Genomic DNA, 23,122 nt, shown 5'->3' on the forward strand with positions numbered 1-23,122 from the left:
GCCCCTTAATTTATGTGGGCTTAACGTCGAGGGAACTTCGCATACGCACCAGAGAGCACGTACGTGACATCCAAGCGGCCAGGGGCGTGGTCGATGCCTCTCTCCTGAAGACGATACCGCGTCACTTTAAGATGTGCCATGGGTGTGACGCGGGGTCACTTCGGGTCAGGGGCATCGACTGCGTCCACTTGGGCACCCGTGGGGGAAACTATAAGAAGATATTGGCACAACGTGAGGCGGCCTGGATTGTTAGATTGAATACGGTCGCACCTAGCGGTCTAAATGAATCGCTAAGCTTTGCCTCTTTTCTTTAGTTTCTTAGATGTACGCCTAGGAGTTCACTATTCCTTATTTTGTTTAGGTCAGGGTCAACTCCTGTTTGGAATTTTTCCTGTTCCTCCTCTCCCTTATGCTTTGATTTTTTTGCTCCGTCCTCATCCCCATTCTATTGGAACAGGGTCCTCTTGCTGGGCCGTATTTTTATTCTGTTTTTAATTTGTTTGTGTTTCTATTTATGTTATTAATTTGGTATTTTCTTTATTTTTGTTCTTTAGTTTTCATATATTTCTGGTGCCGAGATCTACATTTTACATTGTTTTCATTCTTCTTCTTCTGTGGAGGACCCGGCACTAATGCCCTCAAGGAAATACTGAAGGCACCCTATGACATCATATCGACATGCTGTACTTGCCATACATGACTGCATCGGATTTATGATCTGACATTATGTTATTATCTATTGTCTATTTATGTGGGGTGCCAAGCTGTTATCTTATATATCGCCTGTCCTATGTATTAGTGGCCATATACATTTTTTGTCCTCCCGGTTTGCTTTCCCTCTTTATCTATTTTTACCATTCCTTTTACATTGGTGGCAGTGCGCGTGCGCCGGTCCGGCTTGCCGGTTCCTGCTCCAGGACGGCATCAGCCCGGCCTCCCACACGTGATCGGGGTCCCCCCCGCCCACGTGCTGTGACGCTGGACGCCGTTCTTGGCTTCAGGACCTGCGGTTTGATCTGCGCATGCGCCGGCATTGCCGCCTTTCATTCGCCGCCTCGCAGCATGTGAGATGTCACGTGCTCCGAGTCCGGCCCATATTAAGGTCCTTCTCGGCCTACACACTCATCCCCTTGATAAAGCAGGTTACTTTCCAAGCAAAACGCGCGTCGGGGGCTTTTTTATCCTGGTTCCAGCCCGGTGTCCTGGTTCGCCCACCCTATATCGCGGTAAGCACACTCTGTATGGTTTATTACTAGCGACTTTAGGTCGCTCCATCACATTACATGTTTCAGAGTGCGTCCCGCGGTTGTATGTTATACAATCTGTCAGTGATTGTTCACTAAATCACCATTTGGGCGCCGTCCACCGGGGTGGACTTTGTTTCCATCCTCTGTCCTTATGCATTTTTGTATGTATTTGATATATGTTCTATATTTATAGAGTTTATGTGCATTCACTTTTTTTGGATATTTAATAAATGTTGATACCCTTTATACTCCGTAGTTCTCCTTATTTTTATTATCTGTATGGAGTGGGTGGCCTTTTGTGTAGGCCCTGGGCCTTTTCTCACTATTTAGTGTTTATAAGTCCCTTGTTCTTCTTAACATGTGCTCTGGTTGTGTTTAAATATATACATATACAGGCAGCTGTACACACATATATATACATATACAGGCAGCTGTACACACACATATATACATATATACAGGCAGCTGTACACACACATATATACATATATACAGGCAGCTGTACACACACATATATACATATATACAGGCAGCTGTACACACACATATATACATATATACAGGCAGCTGTACACACATATATACATATATACAGGCAGCTGTACACACATATATATACATATACAGGCAGCTGTACACACACATATATACATATACAGGCAGCTGTACACACACATATATACATATACAGGCAGCTGTACACACACATATATACATATATACAGGCAGCTGTACACACACATATATACATATATACAGGCAGCTGTACACACACATATATACATATATACAGGCAGCTGTACACACACATATATACATATATACAGGCAGCTGTACACACACATATATACATATATACAGGCAGCTGTACACACACATATATACATATATACAGGCAGCTGTACACACACATATATACATATATACAGGCAGCTGTACACACACATATATACATATATACAGGCAGCTGTACACACACATATATACATATACAGGCAGCCGTACACACACATATATACATATACAGACAGCTGTACACACACATATATACATATATACAGGCAGCTGTACACACACATATATACATATATACAGACCCGTACACACACATATATACATATACAGGCAGCTGTACACACACATATATACATATATACAGGCAGCTGTACACACACATATATACATATACAGGCAGCTGTACACACACATATATACATATACAGGCAGCTGTACACACACATATATACATATATACAGGCAGCTGTACACACACATATATACATATACAGGCAGCTGTACACACACATATATACATATACAGGCAGCCGCACACACACATATATACATATATACAGGCAGCTGTACACACACATATATACATATACAGGCAGCTGTACACACACATATATACATATATACAGGCAGCTGTACACACACATATATACATATATACAGGCAGCTGTACACACACATATATACATATACAGGCAGCTGTACACACACATATATACATATACAGGCAGCTGTACACACATATATACATATATACAGGCAGCTGTACACACACATATATACATATACAGGCAGCTGTACACACACATATATACATATACAGGCAGCTGTACACACACATATATACATATATACAGGCAGCCGTACACACACATATATACATATACAGGCAGCTGTACACACACATATATACATATACAGGCAGCCGTACACACACATATATACATATACAGGCAGCTGTACACACACATATATACATATACAGACAGCTGTACACACACATATATACATATATACAGGCAGCTGTACACACACATATATACATATACAGGCAGCTGTACACACACATATATACATATACAGGCAGCTGTACACACACATATATACATATACAGACAGCTGTACACACACATATATACATATATACAGGCAGCTGTACACACACATATATACATATACAGGCAGCTGTACACACACATATATACATATATACAGGCAGCCGTACACACACATATATACATATATACAGGCAGCTGTACACACACATATATACATATATACAGGCAGCCGTACACACACATATATACATATACAGGCAGCTGTACACACACATATATACATATACAGGCAGCTGTATACACACATATATACATATACAGGCAGCTGTACACACACATATATACATATATACAGGCAGCTGTATACACACATATATACATATACAGGCAGCTGTACACACACATATATACATATATACAGGCAGCCGTACACACACATATATACATATATACAGGCAGCTGTACACACACATATATACATATATACAGGCAGCCGTACACACACATATATACATATACAGGCAGCTGTACACACACATATATACATATACAGGCAGCTGTACACACACATATATACATATACAGGCAGCTGTACACACACATATATACATATATACAGGCAGCCGTACACACACATATATACATATATACAGGCAGCTGTACACACACATATATACATATATACAGGCAGCCGTACACACACATATATACATATACAGGCAGCTGTACACACACATATATAAATATATACAGGCAGCCGTACACACACATATATACATATACAGGCAGCTGTACACACACATATATACATATATACAGGCAGCTGTACACACACATATATACATATATACAGGCAGCTGTACACACATATATACATATATACAGGCAGCTGTACACACACATATATACATATATACAGGCAGCTGTACACACACATATATACATATATACAGGCAGCTGTACACACATATATACATATATACAGGCAGCTGTACACACACATATATACATATACAGGCAGCTGTACACACACATATATACATATACAGGCAGCTGTACACACACATATATACATATATACAGGCAGCCGTACACACACATATATACATATACAGGCAGCCGTACACACACATATATACATATATACAGGCCGCTGTACACACACATATATACATATATACAGGCAGCCGTACACACACATTATATGCATATACAGGCAGCCGTACACACACATATATACATATATACAGGCAGCTGTACACACACATATATACATATATACAGGCAGCTGTACACACACATATATACATATATACAGGCAGCTGTACACACACATATATACATATATACAGGCAGCTGTACACACACATATATACATATATACAGGCAGCTGTACACACACATATATACATATATACAGGCAGCTGTACACACACATATATACATATACAGGCAGCTGTACACACACATATATACATATATACAGGCAGCTGTACACACACATATATACAGGCAGCTGTACACACACATATATACATATATACAGGCAGCTGTACACACACATATATACATATATACAGGCAGCTGTACACACATATATACAGGCAGCTGTACACACATATATATACATATATACAGGCAGCTGTACACACATATATACAGGCAGCTGTACACACACATATATACATATATACAGGCAGCTGTACACACACATATATACATATACAGGCAGCTGTACACACACATATATACATATATACAGGCAGCTGTACACACATATATACATATATACAGGCAGCTGTACACACACATATATATACATATACAGGCAGCTGTACACACACATATATACATATATACAGGCAGCTGTACACACACATATATACATATACAGGCAGCTGTACACACACATATATACATATATACAGGCAGCTGTACACACACATATATACATATATACAGGCAGCTGTACACACACATATATACATATATACAGGCAGCTGTACACACACATATATACATATATACAGGCAGCTGTACACACACATATATACATATATACAGGCAGCTGTACACACACATATATACATATACAGGCAGCTGTACACACACATATATACATATATACAGGCAGCTGTACACACACATATATACAGGCAGCTGTACACACACATATATACATATATACAGGCAGCTGTACACACACATATATACATATATACAGGCAGCTGTACACACATATATACAGGCAGCTGTACACACACATATATACATATACAGGCAGCTGTACACACATATATATACATATATACAGGCAGCTGTACACACACATATATACATATATACAGGCAGCTGTACACACACATATATACATATACAGGCAGCTGTACACACACATATATACAGGCAGCTGTACACACACATATATACATATATACAGGCAGCTGTACACACACATATATACATATACAGGCAGCTGTACACACACATATATACATATACAGGCAGCTGTACACACACATATATACATATATACAGGCAGCTGTACACACACATATATACATATATACAGGCAGCTGTACACACATATATACATATATACAGGCAGCTGTACACACACATATATACATATATACAGGCAGCTGTACAGACACATATATACATATACAGGCAGCTGTACACACATATATACATATACAGGCAGCTGTACACACACATATATACATATATACAGGCAGCTGTACACACACATATATACATATATACAGGCAGCTGTACACACACATATATACATATATACAGGCAGCTGTACACACACATATATACATATACAGGCAGCTGTACACACACATATATACATATACAGGCAGCTGTACACACACATATATACATATATACAGGCAGCTGTACACACACATATATACATATATACAGGCAGCCGTACACACACATATATACATATACAGGCAGCTGTACACACACATATATACATATATACAGGCAGCTGTACACACATATATACATATACAGGCAGCCGTACACACACATATATACATATATACAGGCCGCTTTACACACATATATACATATACAGGCAGCCGTACACACACATATATACATATATACAGGCAGCTGCACACACATATATACATATATACAGGCAGCTGTACACACACATATATACATATATACAGGCAGCTGTACACACATATATACATATATACAGGCAGCTGTACACACACATATATACATATACAGGCAGCTGTACACACACATATATACATATATACAGGCAGCTGTACACACACATATATACATATATACAGGCAGCTGTACACACACATATATACATATATACAGGCAGCTGTACACACATATATACATATACAGGCAGCTGTACACACATATATACATATATACAGGCAGCTGTACACACACATATATAGATATATACAGGCAGCTGTACACACACATATATACATATACAGGCAGCCGTACACACACATATATACATATATACAGGCAGCTGTACACACACATATATACAGGCAGCTGTACACACACATATATACATATATACAGGCCGCTGTACACACACATATATACATATATACAGGCAGCTGTACACACACATATATACATATATACAGGCAGCCGTACACACACATATATACATATATACAGGCAGCTGTACACACACATATATACATATACAGGCAGCTGTACACACACATATATACATATATACAGGCAGCTGTACACACACATATATACATATATACAGGCCGCTGTACACACACATATATACATATATACAGGCCGCTGTACACACACATATATACATATATACAGGCCGCTGTACACACACATATATACATATATACAGGCCGCTGTACACACACATATATACATATATACAGGCAGCCGTACACACACATATATACATATATACAGACAGCTGTACACACACATATATACATATATACAGGCAGCTGTACACACACATATATACATATATACAGGCAGCTGTACACACACATATATACATATATACAGGCAGCTGTACACACACATATATACATATATACAGGCAGCTGTACACACACATATATACATATATACAGGCAGCTGTACACACACATATATACATATATACAGACAGCTGTACACACACATATATACATATATACAGGCCGCTGTACACACACATATATACATATATACAGGCCGCTGTACACACACATATATACATATATACAGGCAGCTGTACACACACATATATACATATATACAGGCAGCTGTACACACACATATATACATATATACAGGCAGCTGTACACACACATATATACATATATACAGGCAGCTGTACACACACATATATACATATACAGGCAGCTGTACACACACATATATACATATATACAGGCAGCTGTACACACACATATATACATATATACAGGCAGCCGTACACACATATATATACATATATACAGGCAGCTGTACACACACATATATACATATATACAGGCAGCTGTACACACACATATATACATATATACAGGCAGCTGTACACACACATATATACATATATACAGGCAGCTGTACACACACATATATACATATACAGGCAGCTGTACACACACATATATACATATATACAGGCAGCTGTACACACACATATATACATATATACAGGCAGCCGTACACACATATATATACATATATACAGGCAGCTGTACACACACATATATACATATACAGGCAGCCGTACACACACATATATACATATATACAGGCAGCTGTACACACACATATATACATATATACAGGCCGCTGTACACACACATATATACATATATACAGGCAGCTGTACACACACATATATACATATATACAGGCAGCTGTACACACACATATATACATATATACAGGCAGCTGTACACACACATATATACATATATACAGGCAGCTGTACACACATATATACATATATACAGGCCGCTGTACACACACATATATACATATACAGGCAGCCGTACACACACATATATACATATATACAGGCAGCTGTACACACACATATATACATATATACAGGCCGCTGTACACACACATATATACATATATACAGGCAGCTGTACACACACATATATACATATATACAGGCAGCTGTACACACACATATATACATATATACAGGCCGCTGTACACACACATATATACATATATACAGGCCGCTGTACACACACATATATACATATATACAGGCAGCTGTACACACACATATATACATATATACAGGCAGCTGTACACACACATATATACATATATACAGGCAGCTGTACACACACATATATACATATATACAGGCAGCTGTACACACACATATATACATATATACAGGCAGCCGTACACACATATATATATACATATATACAGGCAGCTGTACACACACATATATACATATATACAGGCAGCTGTACACACACATATATACATATATACAGGCAGCTGTACACACACATATATACATATATACAGGCCGCTGTACACACACATATATACATATATACAGGCAGCTGTACACACACATATATACATATATACAGGCAGCTGTACACACACATATATACATATATACAGGCAGCTGTACACACACATATATACATATATACAGGCAGCTGTACACACATATATACATATATACAGGCCGCTGTACACACACATATATACATATACAGGCAGCCGTACACACACATATATACATATATACAGGCAGCTGTACACACACATATATACATATATACAGGCCGCTGTACACACACATATATACATATATACAGGCAGCTGTACACACACATATATATACATATACAGGCAGCTGTACACACACATATATACATATATACAGGCAGCTGTACACACACATATATACATATACAGGCAGCTGTACACACACATATATACATATATACAGGCAGCTGTACACACACATATATACATATATACAGGCAGCTGTACACACACATATATACATATATACAGGCAGCTGTACACACACATATATACATATATACAGGCAGCTGTACACACACATATATACATATACAGGCAGCTGTACACACACATATATACATATATACAGGCAGCTGTACACACACATATATACATATATACAGGCAGCTGTACACACACATATATACATATATACAGGCAGCTGTACACACACATATATACATATATACAGGCAGCTGTACACACACATATATACATATATACAGGCAGCTGTACACATACATATATACATATACAGGCAGCTGTACACACACATATATACATATATACAGGCAGCCGTACACACACATATATACATATATACAGGCAGCTGTACACACACATATATGCATATATACAGGCAGCTGTACACATACATATATACATATACAGGCAGCCGTACACACACATATATACATATATACAGGCAGCTGTACACACACATATATACATATATACAGACCCGTACACACACATATATACATATACAGGCAGCTGTACACACACATATATATATATACAGGCAGCTGTACACACACATATATACATATATACAGGCAGCTGTACACACACATATATACATATACAGGCAGCCGTACACACACATATATACATATACAGACAGCTGTACACACACATATATACATATATACAGGCAGCCGTACACACACATATATACATATATACAGACCCGTACACACACATATATACATATACAGGCAGCTGTACACACACATATATACATATATACAGGCAGCTGTACACACACATATATACATATATACAGGCAGCTGTACACATACATATATACAGGCAGCTGTACACACACATATATACATATACAGGCAGCTGTACACACACATATATACATATACAGGCAGCTGTACACACACATATATACATATATACAGGCAGCTGTACACACACATATATACATATACAGGCAGCTGTACACACACATATATACATATATACAGGCAGCTGTACACACACATATATACATATACAGGCAGCTGTACACACACATATATACATATATACAGGCAGCTGTACACACACATATATACATATATACAGGCAGCTGTACACACACATATATACATATATACAGGCAGCTGTACACACACATATATACATATATACAGGCAGCTGTACACACACATATATACATATATACAGGCAGCTGTACACACATATATATACATATATACAGGCAGCTGTACACACACATATATACACATATACAGGCAGCTGTACACACACATATATACATATACAGGCAGCTGTACACACACATATATACATATACAGGCAGCTGTACACACATATATATACATATATACAGGCAGCTGTACACACACATATATACATATATACAGGCAGCTGTACACACACATATATACATATATACAGGCAGCTGTACACACATATATATACATATACAGGCAGCTGTACACACACATATATACATATATACAGGCAGCTGTACACACATATATACATATATACAGGCAGCTGTACACACACATATATACATATATACAGGCAGCTGTACACACACATATATACATATATACAGGCAGCTGTACACACATATATACAGGCAGCTGTACACACATATATATACATATATACAGGCAGCTGTACACACATATATACAGGCAGCTGTACACACACATATATACATATATACAGGCAGCTGTACACACACATATATACATATACAGGCAGCTGTACACACACATATATACATATATACAGGCAGCTGTACACACATATATACATATATACAGGCAGCTGTACACACACATATATATACATATACAGGCAGCTGTACACACACATATATACATATATACAGGCAGCTGTACACACACATATATACATATACAGGCAGCTGTACACACACATATATACATATATACAGGCAGCTGTACACACACATATATACATATATACAGGCAGCTGTACACACACATATATACATATATACAGGCAGCTGTACACACACATATATACATATATACAGGCAGCTGTACACACACATATATACATATATACAGGCAGCTGTACACACACATATATACATATACAGGCAGCTGTACACACACATATATACATATATACAGGCAGCTGTACACACACATATATACAGGCAGCTGTACACACACATATATACATATATACAGGCAGCTGTACACACACATATATACATATATACAGGCAGCTGTACACACATATATACAGGCAGCTGTACACACACATATATACATATACAGGCAGCTGTACACACATATATATACATATATACAGGCAGCTGTACACACACATATATACATATATACAGGCAGCTGTACACACACATATATACATATACAGGCAGCTGTACACACACATATATACAGGCAGCTGTACACACACATATATACATATATACAGGCAGCTGTACACACACATATATACATATACAGGCAGCTGTACACACACATATATACATATACAGGCAGCTGTACACACACATATATACATATATACAGGCAGCTGTACACACACATATATACATATATACAGGCAGCTGTACACACATATATACATATATACAGGCAGCTGTACACACACATATATACATATATACAGGCAGCTGTACAGACACATATATACATATACAGGCAGCTGTACACACATATATACATATACAGGCAGCTGTACACACACATATATACATATATACAGGCAGCTGTACACACACATATATACATATATACAGGCAGCTGTACACACACATATATACATATATACAGGCAGCTGTACACACACATATATACATATACAGGCAGCTGTACACACACATATATACATATACAGGCAGCTGTACACACACATATATACATATATACAGGCAGCTGTACACACACATATATACATATATACAGGCAGCCGTACACACACATATATACATATACAGGCAGCTGTACACACACATATATACATATATACAGGCAGCTGTACACACATATATACATATACAGGCAGCCGTACACACACATATATACATATATACAGGCCGCTTTACACACATATATACATATACAGGCAGCCGTACACACACATATATACATATATACAGGCAGCTGCACACACATATATACATATATACAGGCAGCTGTACACACACATATATACATATATACAGGCAGCTGTACACACATATATACATATATACAGGCAGCTGTACACACACATATATACATATACAGGCAGCTGTACACACACATATATACATATATACAGGCAGCTGTACACACACATATATACATATATACAGGCAGCTGTACACACACATATATACATATATACAGGCAGCTGTACACACATATATACATATACAGGCAGCTGTACACACATATATACATATATACAGGCAGCTGTACACACACATATATAGATATATACAGGCAGCTGTACACACACATATATACATATACAGGCAGCCGTACACACACATATATACATATATACAGGCAGCTGTACACACACATATATACAGGCAGCTGTACACACACATATATACATATATACAGGCCGCTGTACACACACATATATACATATATACAGGCAGCTGTACACACACATATATACATATATACAGGCAGCCGTACACACACATATATACATATATACAGGCAGCTGTACACACACATATATACATATACAGGCAGCTGTACACACACATATATACATATATACAGGCAGCTGTACACACACATATATACATATATACAGGCCGCTGTACACACACATATATACATATATACAGGCCGCTGTACACACACATATATACATATATACAGGCCGCTGTACACACACATATATACATATATACAGGCCGCTGTACACACACATATATACATATATACAGGCAGCCGTACACACACATATATACATATATACAGACAGCTGTACACACACATATATACATATATACAGGCAGCTGTACACACACATATATACATATATACAGGCAGCTGTACACACACATATATACATATATACAGGCAGCTGTACACACACATATATACATATATACAGGCAGCTGTACACACACATATATACATATATACAGGCAGCTGTACACACACATATATACATATATACAGGCAGCTGTACACACACATATATACATATATACAGGCCGCTGTACACACACATATATACATATATACAGGCCGCTGTACACACACATATATACATATATACAGGCAGCTGTACACACACATATATACATATATACAGGCAGCTGTACACACACATATATACATATATACAGGCAGCTGTACACACACATATATACATATATACAGGCAGCTGTACACACACATATATACATATACAGGCAGCTGTACACACACATATATACATATATACAGGCAGCTGTACACACACATATATACATATATACAGGCAGCCGTACACACATATATATACATATATACAGGCAGCTGTACACACACATATATACATATATACAGGCAGCTGTACACACACATATATACATATATACAGGCAGCTGTACACACACATATATACATATATACAGGCAGCTGTACACACACATATATACATATACAGGCAGCTGTACACACACATATATACATATATACAGGCAGCTGTACACACACATATATACATATATACAGGCAGCCGTACACACATATATATACATATATACAGGCAGCTGTACACACACATATATACATATACAGGCAGCCGTACACACACATATATACATATATACAGGCAGCTGTACACACACATATATACATATATACAGGCCGCTGTACACACACATATATACATATATACAGGCAGCTGTACACACACATATATACATATATACAGGCAGCTGTACACACACATATATACATATATACAGGCAGCTGTACACACACATATATACATATATACAGGCAGCTGTACACACATATATACATATATACAGGCCGCTGTACACACACATATATACATATACAGGCAGCCGTACACACACATATATACATATATACAGGCAGCTGTACACACACATATATACATATATACAGGCCGCTGTACACACACATATATACATATATACAGGCAGCTGTACACACACATATATACATATATACAGGCAGCTGTACACACACATATATACATATATACAGGCCGCTGTACACACACATATATACATATATACAGGCCGCTGTACACACACATATATACATATATACAGGCAGCTGTACACACACATATATACATATATACAGGCAGCTGTACACACACATATATACATATATACAGGCAGCTGTACACACACATATATACATATATACAGGCAGCTGTACACACACATATATACATATATACAGGCAGCCGTACACACATATATATACATATATACAGGCAGCTGTACACACACATATATACATATATACAGGCAGCTGTACACACACATATATACATATATACAGGCAGCTGTACACACACATATATACATATATACAGGCCGCTGTACACACACATATATACATATATACAGGCAGCTGTACACACACATATATACATATATACAGGCAGCTGTACACACACATATATACATATATACAGGCAGCTGTACACACACATATATACATATATACAGGCAGCTGTACACACATATATACATATATACAGGCCGCTGTACACACACATATATACATATACAGGCAGCCGTACACACACATATATACATATATACAGGCAGCTGTACACACACATATATACATATATACAGGCCGCTGTACACACACATATATACATATATACAGGCAGCTGTACACACACATATATATACATATACAGGCAGCTGTACACACACATATATACATATATACAGGCAGCTGTACACACACATATATACATATACAGGCAGCTGTACACACACATATATACATATATACAGGCAGCTGTACACACACATATATACATATATACAGGCAGCTGTACACACACATATATACATATATACAGGCAGCTGTACACACACATATATACATATATACAGGCAGCTGTACACACACATATATACATATACAGGCAGCTGTACACACACATATATACATATATACAGGCAGCTGTACACACACATATATACATATATACAGGCAGCTGTACACACACATATATACATATATACAGGCAGCTGTACACACACATATATACATATATACAGGCAGCTGTACACACACATATATACATATATACAGGCAGCTGTACACATACATATATACATATACAGGCAGCTGTACACACACATATATACATATATACAGGCAGCCGTACACACACATATATACATATATACAGGCAGCTGTACACACACATATATGCATATATACAGGCAGCTGTACACATACATATATACATATACAGGCAGCCGTACACACACATATATACATATATACAGGCAGCTGTACACACACATATATACATATATACAGACCCGTACACACACATATATACATATACAGGCAGCTGTACACACACATATATATATATACAGGCAGCTGTACACACACATATATACATATATACAGGCAGCTGTACACACACATATATACATATACAGGCAGCCGTACACACACATATATACATATACAGACAGCTGTACACACACATATATACATATATACAGGCAGCCGTACACACACATATATACATATATACAGACCCGTACACACACATATATACATATACAGGCAGCTGTACACACACATATATACATATATACAGGCAGCTGTACACACACATATATACATATATACAGGCAGCTGTACACATACATATATACAGGCAGCTGTACACACACATATATACATATACAGGCAGCTGTACACACACATATATACATATACAGGCAGCTGTACACACACATATATACATATATACAGGCAGCTGTACACACACATATATACATATACAGGCAGCTGTACACACACATATATACATATATACAGGCAGCTGTACACACACATATATACATATACAGGCAGCTGTACACACACATATATACATATATACAGGCAGCTGTACACACACATATATACATATATACAGGCAGCTGTACACACACATATATACATATATACAGGCAGCTGTACACACACATATATACATATATACAGGCAGCTGTACACACACATATATACATATATACAGGCAGCTGTACACACATATATATACATATATACAGGCAGCTGTACACACACATATATACACATATACAGGCAGCTGTACACACACATATATACATATACAGGCAGCTGTACACACATATATATACATATATACAGGCAGCTGTACACACACATATATACATATATACAGGCAGCTGTACACACACATATATACATATATACAGGCAGCTGTACACACATATATATACATATACAGGCAGCTGTACACACACATATATACATATATACAGGCAGCTGTACACACACATATATATACATATATACAGGCAGCTGTACACACACATATATACACATATACAGGCAGCTGTACACACACATATATACATATACAGGCAGCTGTACACACACATATATACATATACAGGCAGCTGTACACACATATATATACATATATACAGGCAGCTGTACACACACATATATACATATATACAGGCAGCTGTACACACACATATATACATATACAGGCAGCTGTACACACACATATATACATATACAGGCAGCTGTACACACACATATATACATATACAGGCAGCTGTACACACACATATATACATATACAGGCAGCTGTACACACACATATATACATATATACAGGCAGCTGTACACACACATATATACATATATACAGGCAGCTGTACTCGCCCTCTTTACCTGGCCCCTCGGCTTCCTTCATGTCCGCCATCTTTGTTCCTGCGGTTGCTAGGTAACCAGGTACCCGGCGTCTTGCAATCACCACGACAACGGTATCACGTGACCAGAGCGGTACACATAACTTAACCACGCCCTCCGCTCGCCAGTATTGGACGGGTGATTAATCAGGGGGCGGTACTTCTTCTGGCGTTAGTATTGCACTTGCCGGAACCGAAGTATAGATGTCGCTATGGAAGCAATGCACAGACATGATGGTAAAAAAAAAAAAACTACACTTCCCGGCATTCTTAGCGAGTGCCCCGCACGCTCCTCCCAGCACTCACGGCGCGCGCCTGCGCAGTCCAGTCTTGTCCTAGTTGTTTCCTGGAGTACGTGAGTGGCGGAGGTCGGGGGTCTGTTGTGGATTGTGGCCCATGGGACGTGGGGGGCTGAGTGCTCACCGGGGGGCTCTGTACTAACGAGTTATCGTGGCCGACCTTCTAGATTGCGATCGGACGTGTTGTCAGCAGCCTGTGCGGTCCGTACCCGAGACCCTGTACTGGAGGTCTGCGCCCCACTGCCTCTACACGTGTGCTGTCAGATAGTGGAGCAGTGTGGGCTGTAGTCAGAGGCTGTGGGGGGGATATGGGGGGACACTGGGGGGCTGTGCGGCGTGGGGAGGCATCAGGGAGACGTGTGCTCGCCGCTCTGTGCCGCCCCCAGCAGTGACCTTGAAGGAGGACGACACTTGTTTCGGTCCCGGTTTATGGGGACGGATCAGTGGTGACAGGAGATCACGTGGCGCGCGGGGCCGGACGGCTCAGCACCTGTGTATGGCAGCACGTCCTGTGTGAGATGTGACTGACAGGGAGCGGAGGAGGCGAGGGGACACGGGGAGCGGAGGAGGTGAGGGGACACGGGGAGCGGAGGAGGCGAGGGGACACGGGGAGCGGAGGAGGCGAGGGGACACGGGGAGCGGAGGAGGCGAGGGGACACGGGGAGCGGAGGAGGTGAGGGGACACGGGGAGCGGAGGAGGCGAGGGGACACGGGGAGCGGAGGAGGCGAGGGGACACGGGGAGCGGAGGAGGCGAGGGGACACGGGGAGCGGAGGAGGCGAGGGGACACGGGGAGCGGAGGAGGCGAGGGGACACGGGGAGCGGAGGAGGCGAGGGGACACGGGGAGCGGAGGAGGCGAGGGGACACGGGGAGCGGAGGAGGCGAGGGGACACGGGGAGCGGAGGAGGCGAGGGGACACGGGGAGCGGAGGAGGCGAGGGGACACGGGGAGCGGAGGAGGCTCGGGGACATGGGGAGCGGAGGAGGCTCGGGGACACGGGGAGGGGAGGAGGCGAGGGGACACGGGGAGCGGAGGAGGCGAGGGGGCACGGGGAGCGGAGGAGGCGAGGGGACACGGGGAGCGGAGGAGGCGAGGGGACACGGGGAGCGGAGGAGGCGAGGGGACACGGGGAGCGGAGGAGGCGAGGGGACACGGGGAGCGGAGGAGGCGAGGGGACACGGGGAGCGGAGGAGGCGAGGGGACACGGGGAGCGGAGGAGGCGAGGGGACACGGGGAGCGGAGGAGGCTCGGGGGCACTGGGAGCGGAGGAGGCGAGGGGACATGGGCACAGGGAGCGGAGGAGGCGAGGGGACACGGGGAGCGGAGGAGGCGAGGGGACACGGGGAGCGGAGGAGGCGAGGGGACACGGGGAGCGGAGGAGGCTCGGGGGCACTGGGAGCGGAGGAGGCGAGGGGACATGGGCACAGGGAGCGGAGGAGGCGAGGGGACATGGGGAGCGGAGTAGGCGAGGGGACATGGGGAGCGGAGGAGGCGAGGGGACACGGGGAGCGGAGGAGGCACGGGGAGCGGAGGAGGCGAGGGGACATGGGGAGCGGAGGAGGCGAGGGGACACGGGGAGCGGAGGAGGCGAGGGGACATGGGGAGCGGAGGAGGCGAGGGGACACGGGGAGCGGAGGAGGCGAGGGGACACGGGGAGCGGAGGAGGCGAGGGGACATGGGGAGCGGAGGAGGCGAGGGGACACGGGGAGCGGAGGAGGCGAGGGGACACGGGGAGCGGAGGAGGCGAGGGGACACGGGGAGCGGAGGAGGCGAGGGGACACGGGGAGCGGAGGAGGCGAGGGGACACGGGGAGCGGAGGAGGCGAGGGGACATGGGGAGCGGAGGAGGCGAGGGGACACGGGGAGCGGAGGAGGCGAGGGGGCACTGGGAGCGGAGGAGGCGAGGGGACATGGGCACAGGGAGCGGAGGAGGCGAGGGGACATGGGGAGCGGAGGAGGCGAGGGGACACGGGGAGCGGAGGAGGCGAGGGGACATGGGGAGCGGAGGAGGCGAGGGGACACGGGGAGCGGAGGAGGCGAGGGGACACGGGGAGCGGAGGAGGCGAGGGGACACGGGGAGCGGAGGAGGCGAGGGGACACGGGGAGCGGAGGAGGCGAGGGGACACGGGGAGCGGAGGAGGCGAGGGGACACGGGGAGCGGAGGAGGCGAGGGGACACGGGGAGCGGAGGAGGCGAGGGGACACGGGGAGCGGAGGAGGCTCGGGGGCACTGGGAGCGGAGGAGGCGAGGGGACATGGGCACAGGGAGCGGAGGAGGCGAGGGGACATGGGGAGCGGAGTAGGCGAGGGGACATGGGGAGCGGAGGAGGCGAGGGGACACGGGGAGCGGAGGAGGCGAGGGGACATGGGGAGCGGAGGAGGCGAGGGGACACGGGGAGCGGAGGAGGCGAGGGGACATGGGGAGCGGAGGAGGCGAGGGGACATGGGGAGCGGAGGAGGCGAGGGGACATGGGGAGCGGAGTAGGCGAGGGGACATGGGGAGCGGAGGAGGCGAGGGGACACGGGGAGCGGAGGAGGCGAGGGGACACGGGGAGCGGAGGAGGCGAGGGGACATGGGGAGCGGAGGAGGCGAGGGGACACGGGGAGCGGAGGAGGCGAGGGGACACGGGGAGCGGAGGAGGCGAGGGGACACGGGGAGCGGAGGAGGCGAGGGGACACGGGGAGCGGAGGAGGCGAGGGGACACGGGGAGCGGAGGAGGCGAGGGGACACGGGGAGCGGAGGAGGCGAGGGGACACGGGGAGCGGAGGAGGCGAGGGGACACGGGGAGCGGAGGAGGCGAGGGGACACGGGGAGCGGAGGAGGCGAGGGGACACGGGGAGCGGAGGAGGCGAGGGGACACGGGGAGCGGAGGAGGCGAGGGGACACGGGGAGCGGAGGAGGCGAGGGGACACGGGGAGCGGAGGAGGCGAGGGGACACGGGGAGCGGAGGAGGCTCGGGGGAGCGGAGGAGGCTCGGGGACACGGGGAGCGGAGGAGGCTCGGGGACACGGGGAGCGGAGGAGGCTCGGGGAGCGGAGGAGGCGAGGGGACACGGGGAGCGGAGGAGGCGAGGGGACACGGGGAGCGGAGGAGGCGAGGGGACACGGGGAGCGGAGGAGGCGAGGGGACACGGGGAGCGGAGGAGGCGAGGGGACACGGGGAGCGGAGGAGGCTCGGGGAGCGGAGGAGGCTCGGGGACACGGGGAGCGGAGGAGGCACGGGGAGCGGAGGAGGCTCGGGGACACGGGGAGCGGAGGAGGCTCGGGGACACGGGGAGCGGAGGAGGCTCGGGGACACGGGGAGCGGAGGAGGCGAGGGGACACGGGGAGCGGAGGAGGCGAGGGGACACGGGGAGCGGAGCAGGCGAGGGGACACGGGGAGCGGAGGAGGCGAGGGGACACGGGGAGCGGAGGAGGCGAGGGGACACGGGGAGCGGAGGAGGCTCGGGGACACGGGGAGCGGAGGAGGCTCGGGGACACGGGGAGCGGAGGAGGCTCGGGGACACGGGGAGCGGAGGAGGCACGGGGAGCGGAGGAGGCTCGGGGATATGGGGAGCGGAGGAGGCTCGGAGACACTGGGAGAGGAGGAGGCTCGGGGACACGGGGAGCGGAGGAGGCTCGGGGACACCGGCACAGGGAGCGGAGGAGGCTCGGGGACACCGGCACAGGGAGCGGAGGAGGCTCGGGGACACGGGGAGCGGAGGAGGCTCGGGGACACCGGCACAGGGAGCGGAGGAGGCTCGGGGACACCGGCACAGGGAGCGGAGGAGGCTCGGGGACACCGGCACAGGGAGCGGAGGAGGCGAGGGGACACCGGCACAGGGAGCGGAGGGGGCACAGGGAGCGGTCTGTGGGGACGTCGTATCCGGCGGTCCTCGCTCTCGCTGAGGGGCGTCCTGTGTAATCCGTAGATCCTGCGTCGCTGATGTTGGTGCAGTTACCCCCCTCACACCACCAGGTCTGCTGTATCATATCTAAGGGGTGTTTACCGCCCTGCGGGGGGCGCTCATGGCCGGCGCTGACTTTGTGTCGTTTTCCGCAGTCCACCTTCGAGCCCCATCATGTCCACTCTTGCGGCTGCGAGCTGTGAGACGAGCCCTGCGAGCGCAGAGACCCCGGAGAAGAAGCCCCTGAAGCCGTGCTGTGCCTGCCCAGAGACCAAGAAAGTGCGGGATGCCTGGTGAGTGCAGAGAGCCCCCCGCAGACCCCCAGGGTCCCACCCCACATGTCAGTGGTGGTCCGACTGCTACAGTCTCCCTTGGTGGTCTCCTATTCTGTGGGCAACGAGTGGCCAGGCTGCTACTTGGCTCTGGCATCAGTGGGGTCCCAGCAGTCGGACCCCGACCCTTCATATGTCAGAATTGTTAGTAGAGGTGACCCCATTAAATGGAAGCTTCAGTTATGTTCTGGGGGCAGTGTTTGTGTAGGGGGCTACAAAAATAGTTCTTGGGCAGTCGCCCCCTGATTAACAGACGCTCACAAGTCCCTCCACTGCCAAACACGAGCATGGAGCTCCGCATCTGCCGCCATTATTATCATACGTCCCCCGCTAACGGCTGCAGTGAACGGCCTGTCCGTCATCCACTGCCCCGCCCACAGCAAGCCATCGCCCCTCCCCCTTGTCTGTTCTATGAGGAGTTGTCCCTGGGACCAATGATTTCTCCATTTTCCCTCCAGTATCATCGAGAAGGGCGAGGAGCACTGCCGGGACCTGATCGAGGCGCACAAGGAGTGTATGAGGGCCCTCGGCTTCAAAGTCTGACCATGGCGGGGAGGTGAGGAATCGTCACTAGTCAGTGACCAGCGGAGGCATCGCTCCTGGACCCCGCTGATGACGTGCCTTCTTCTTTCAGGGGGTGTCCTGTGTGCTGCTGCTTGGGGTAACTTATTTCTGAGTGTGAGAGTCGCTGGAGCCGGAGGATGGAGGTGACGGTGACGTTCTCTGATCTTCCTGCAAATCGAAAATTGTCACAAAGTTTATTTTTGATTCTTATTAAAATGATGTGAAATCATCCGTGTGGTGTGTGAACCTGCAGAGTTGTCATAGGGTCGGATTCAGAGTCCTCCTCATGCAGCACCGACACAACCCCTCTGCCTGATTAACCTGCAGAGCTGTGCTGTGGAACTACAACTCCCAGCATGCCCCAGCAGCCACAGGCAGATTTACTCTGAAATGAGATCAGCCGAAGGGTTAAAAGTAGCTGCCATAATGAATGTACAGCGCAACTGCACAGCAAGTGGCAATGCTCTGCATGCCCTGACCCCTCGCTATAGTAGCTGCAATGCTCTGCACGCCCCGACCCCTCGCTATAGTAGCTGTGATACTCTACACACCTCGACCCCTCGCTGTAGTAGCTGCGATGCTCTGCAGGCCCCGACCCCTCGCTGTAGTAGCTGCGATGCTCTGCACGCCCTGACCCCTCACTATAGTAGCTGTGATGCTCCGTGCACCCCGACCCCTCGCTATAGTAGCTGTGATGCTCTGCACGCCCCGACCCCTCGCTATAGTAGCTGTGATGCTCTGCACGCCCCGACCCCTCGCTATAGTAGCTGTGATGCTCTGCTCGCCCCGACCCCTCACTATAGTAGCTGTGATGCTCTGCTCGCCCTGGCCACTCGCTATAGTAGCTGTGATGCTCTGCTCGCCCTGGCCACTCGCTATAGTAGCTGTGATACTCTACACACCCCGACCCCTCGCTGTAGTAGCTGCGATGCTCTACAGGCCCCGACCC

At 45.2% G+C, this 23,122-nt stretch overlaps 2 protein-coding genes across 2 annotated transcripts in view; one reads left to right on the forward strand and one right to left on the reverse strand.

The window, feature by feature from the left end:
• CFAP44 (cilia and flagella associated protein 44) overlaps nucleotides 1–17,161 on the reverse strand; it is a 106,366-nt gene extending 89,205 nt beyond the window's left edge. Inside the window, exon 1 of the mRNA XM_077293670.1 lies at nucleotides 17,077–17,161. Coding sequence (XP_077149785.1) covers nucleotides 17,077–17,107 — 31 coding nt within the window. The 5' untranslated portion in view covers nucleotides 17,108–17,161. The remainder of the gene's footprint in view (nucleotides 1–17,076) is intronic.
• A 4,271-nt stretch (nucleotides 17,162–21,432) lies between these two features.
• COX17 (cytochrome c oxidase copper chaperone COX17) lies at nucleotides 21,433–22,404 on the forward strand. Its single transcript, XM_077299357.1, has 3 exons — nucleotides 21,433–21,570; nucleotides 22,068–22,165; nucleotides 22,244–22,404. Exons 1-2 carry the CDS (start codon nucleotides 21,452–21,454, stop codon nucleotides 22,150–22,152), a joined length of 204 nt encoding a protein of 67 aa, XP_077155472.1. The 5' UTR covers nucleotides 21,433–21,451; the 3' UTR covers nucleotides 22,153–22,165; nucleotides 22,244–22,404.
• The last annotated feature ends 718 nt before the right edge of the window (nucleotides 22,405–23,122 follow it).

The sequence above is a fragment of the Ranitomeya variabilis genome, chromosome 3, assembly GCF_051348905.1.
Source record: "Ranitomeya variabilis isolate aRanVar5 chromosome 3, aRanVar5.hap1, whole genome shotgun sequence".
Classification (NCBI taxonomy): domain Eukaryota; kingdom Metazoa; phylum Chordata; class Amphibia; order Anura; family Dendrobatidae; genus Ranitomeya; species Ranitomeya variabilis.

Coding starts and splice junctions, on each gene's coding strand:
- COX17 (XM_077299357.1), top strand. CDS start 21,452: ATGTCCACTCTTGCGGCTGCGAGCTGTGAGACGAGCCCTGCGAGCGCA. Junction 21,571..22,067: donor AAGAAAGTGCGGGATGCCTG/GTGAGTGCAGAG, acceptor TTTTCCCTCCAG/TATCATCGAGAAGGGCGAGG.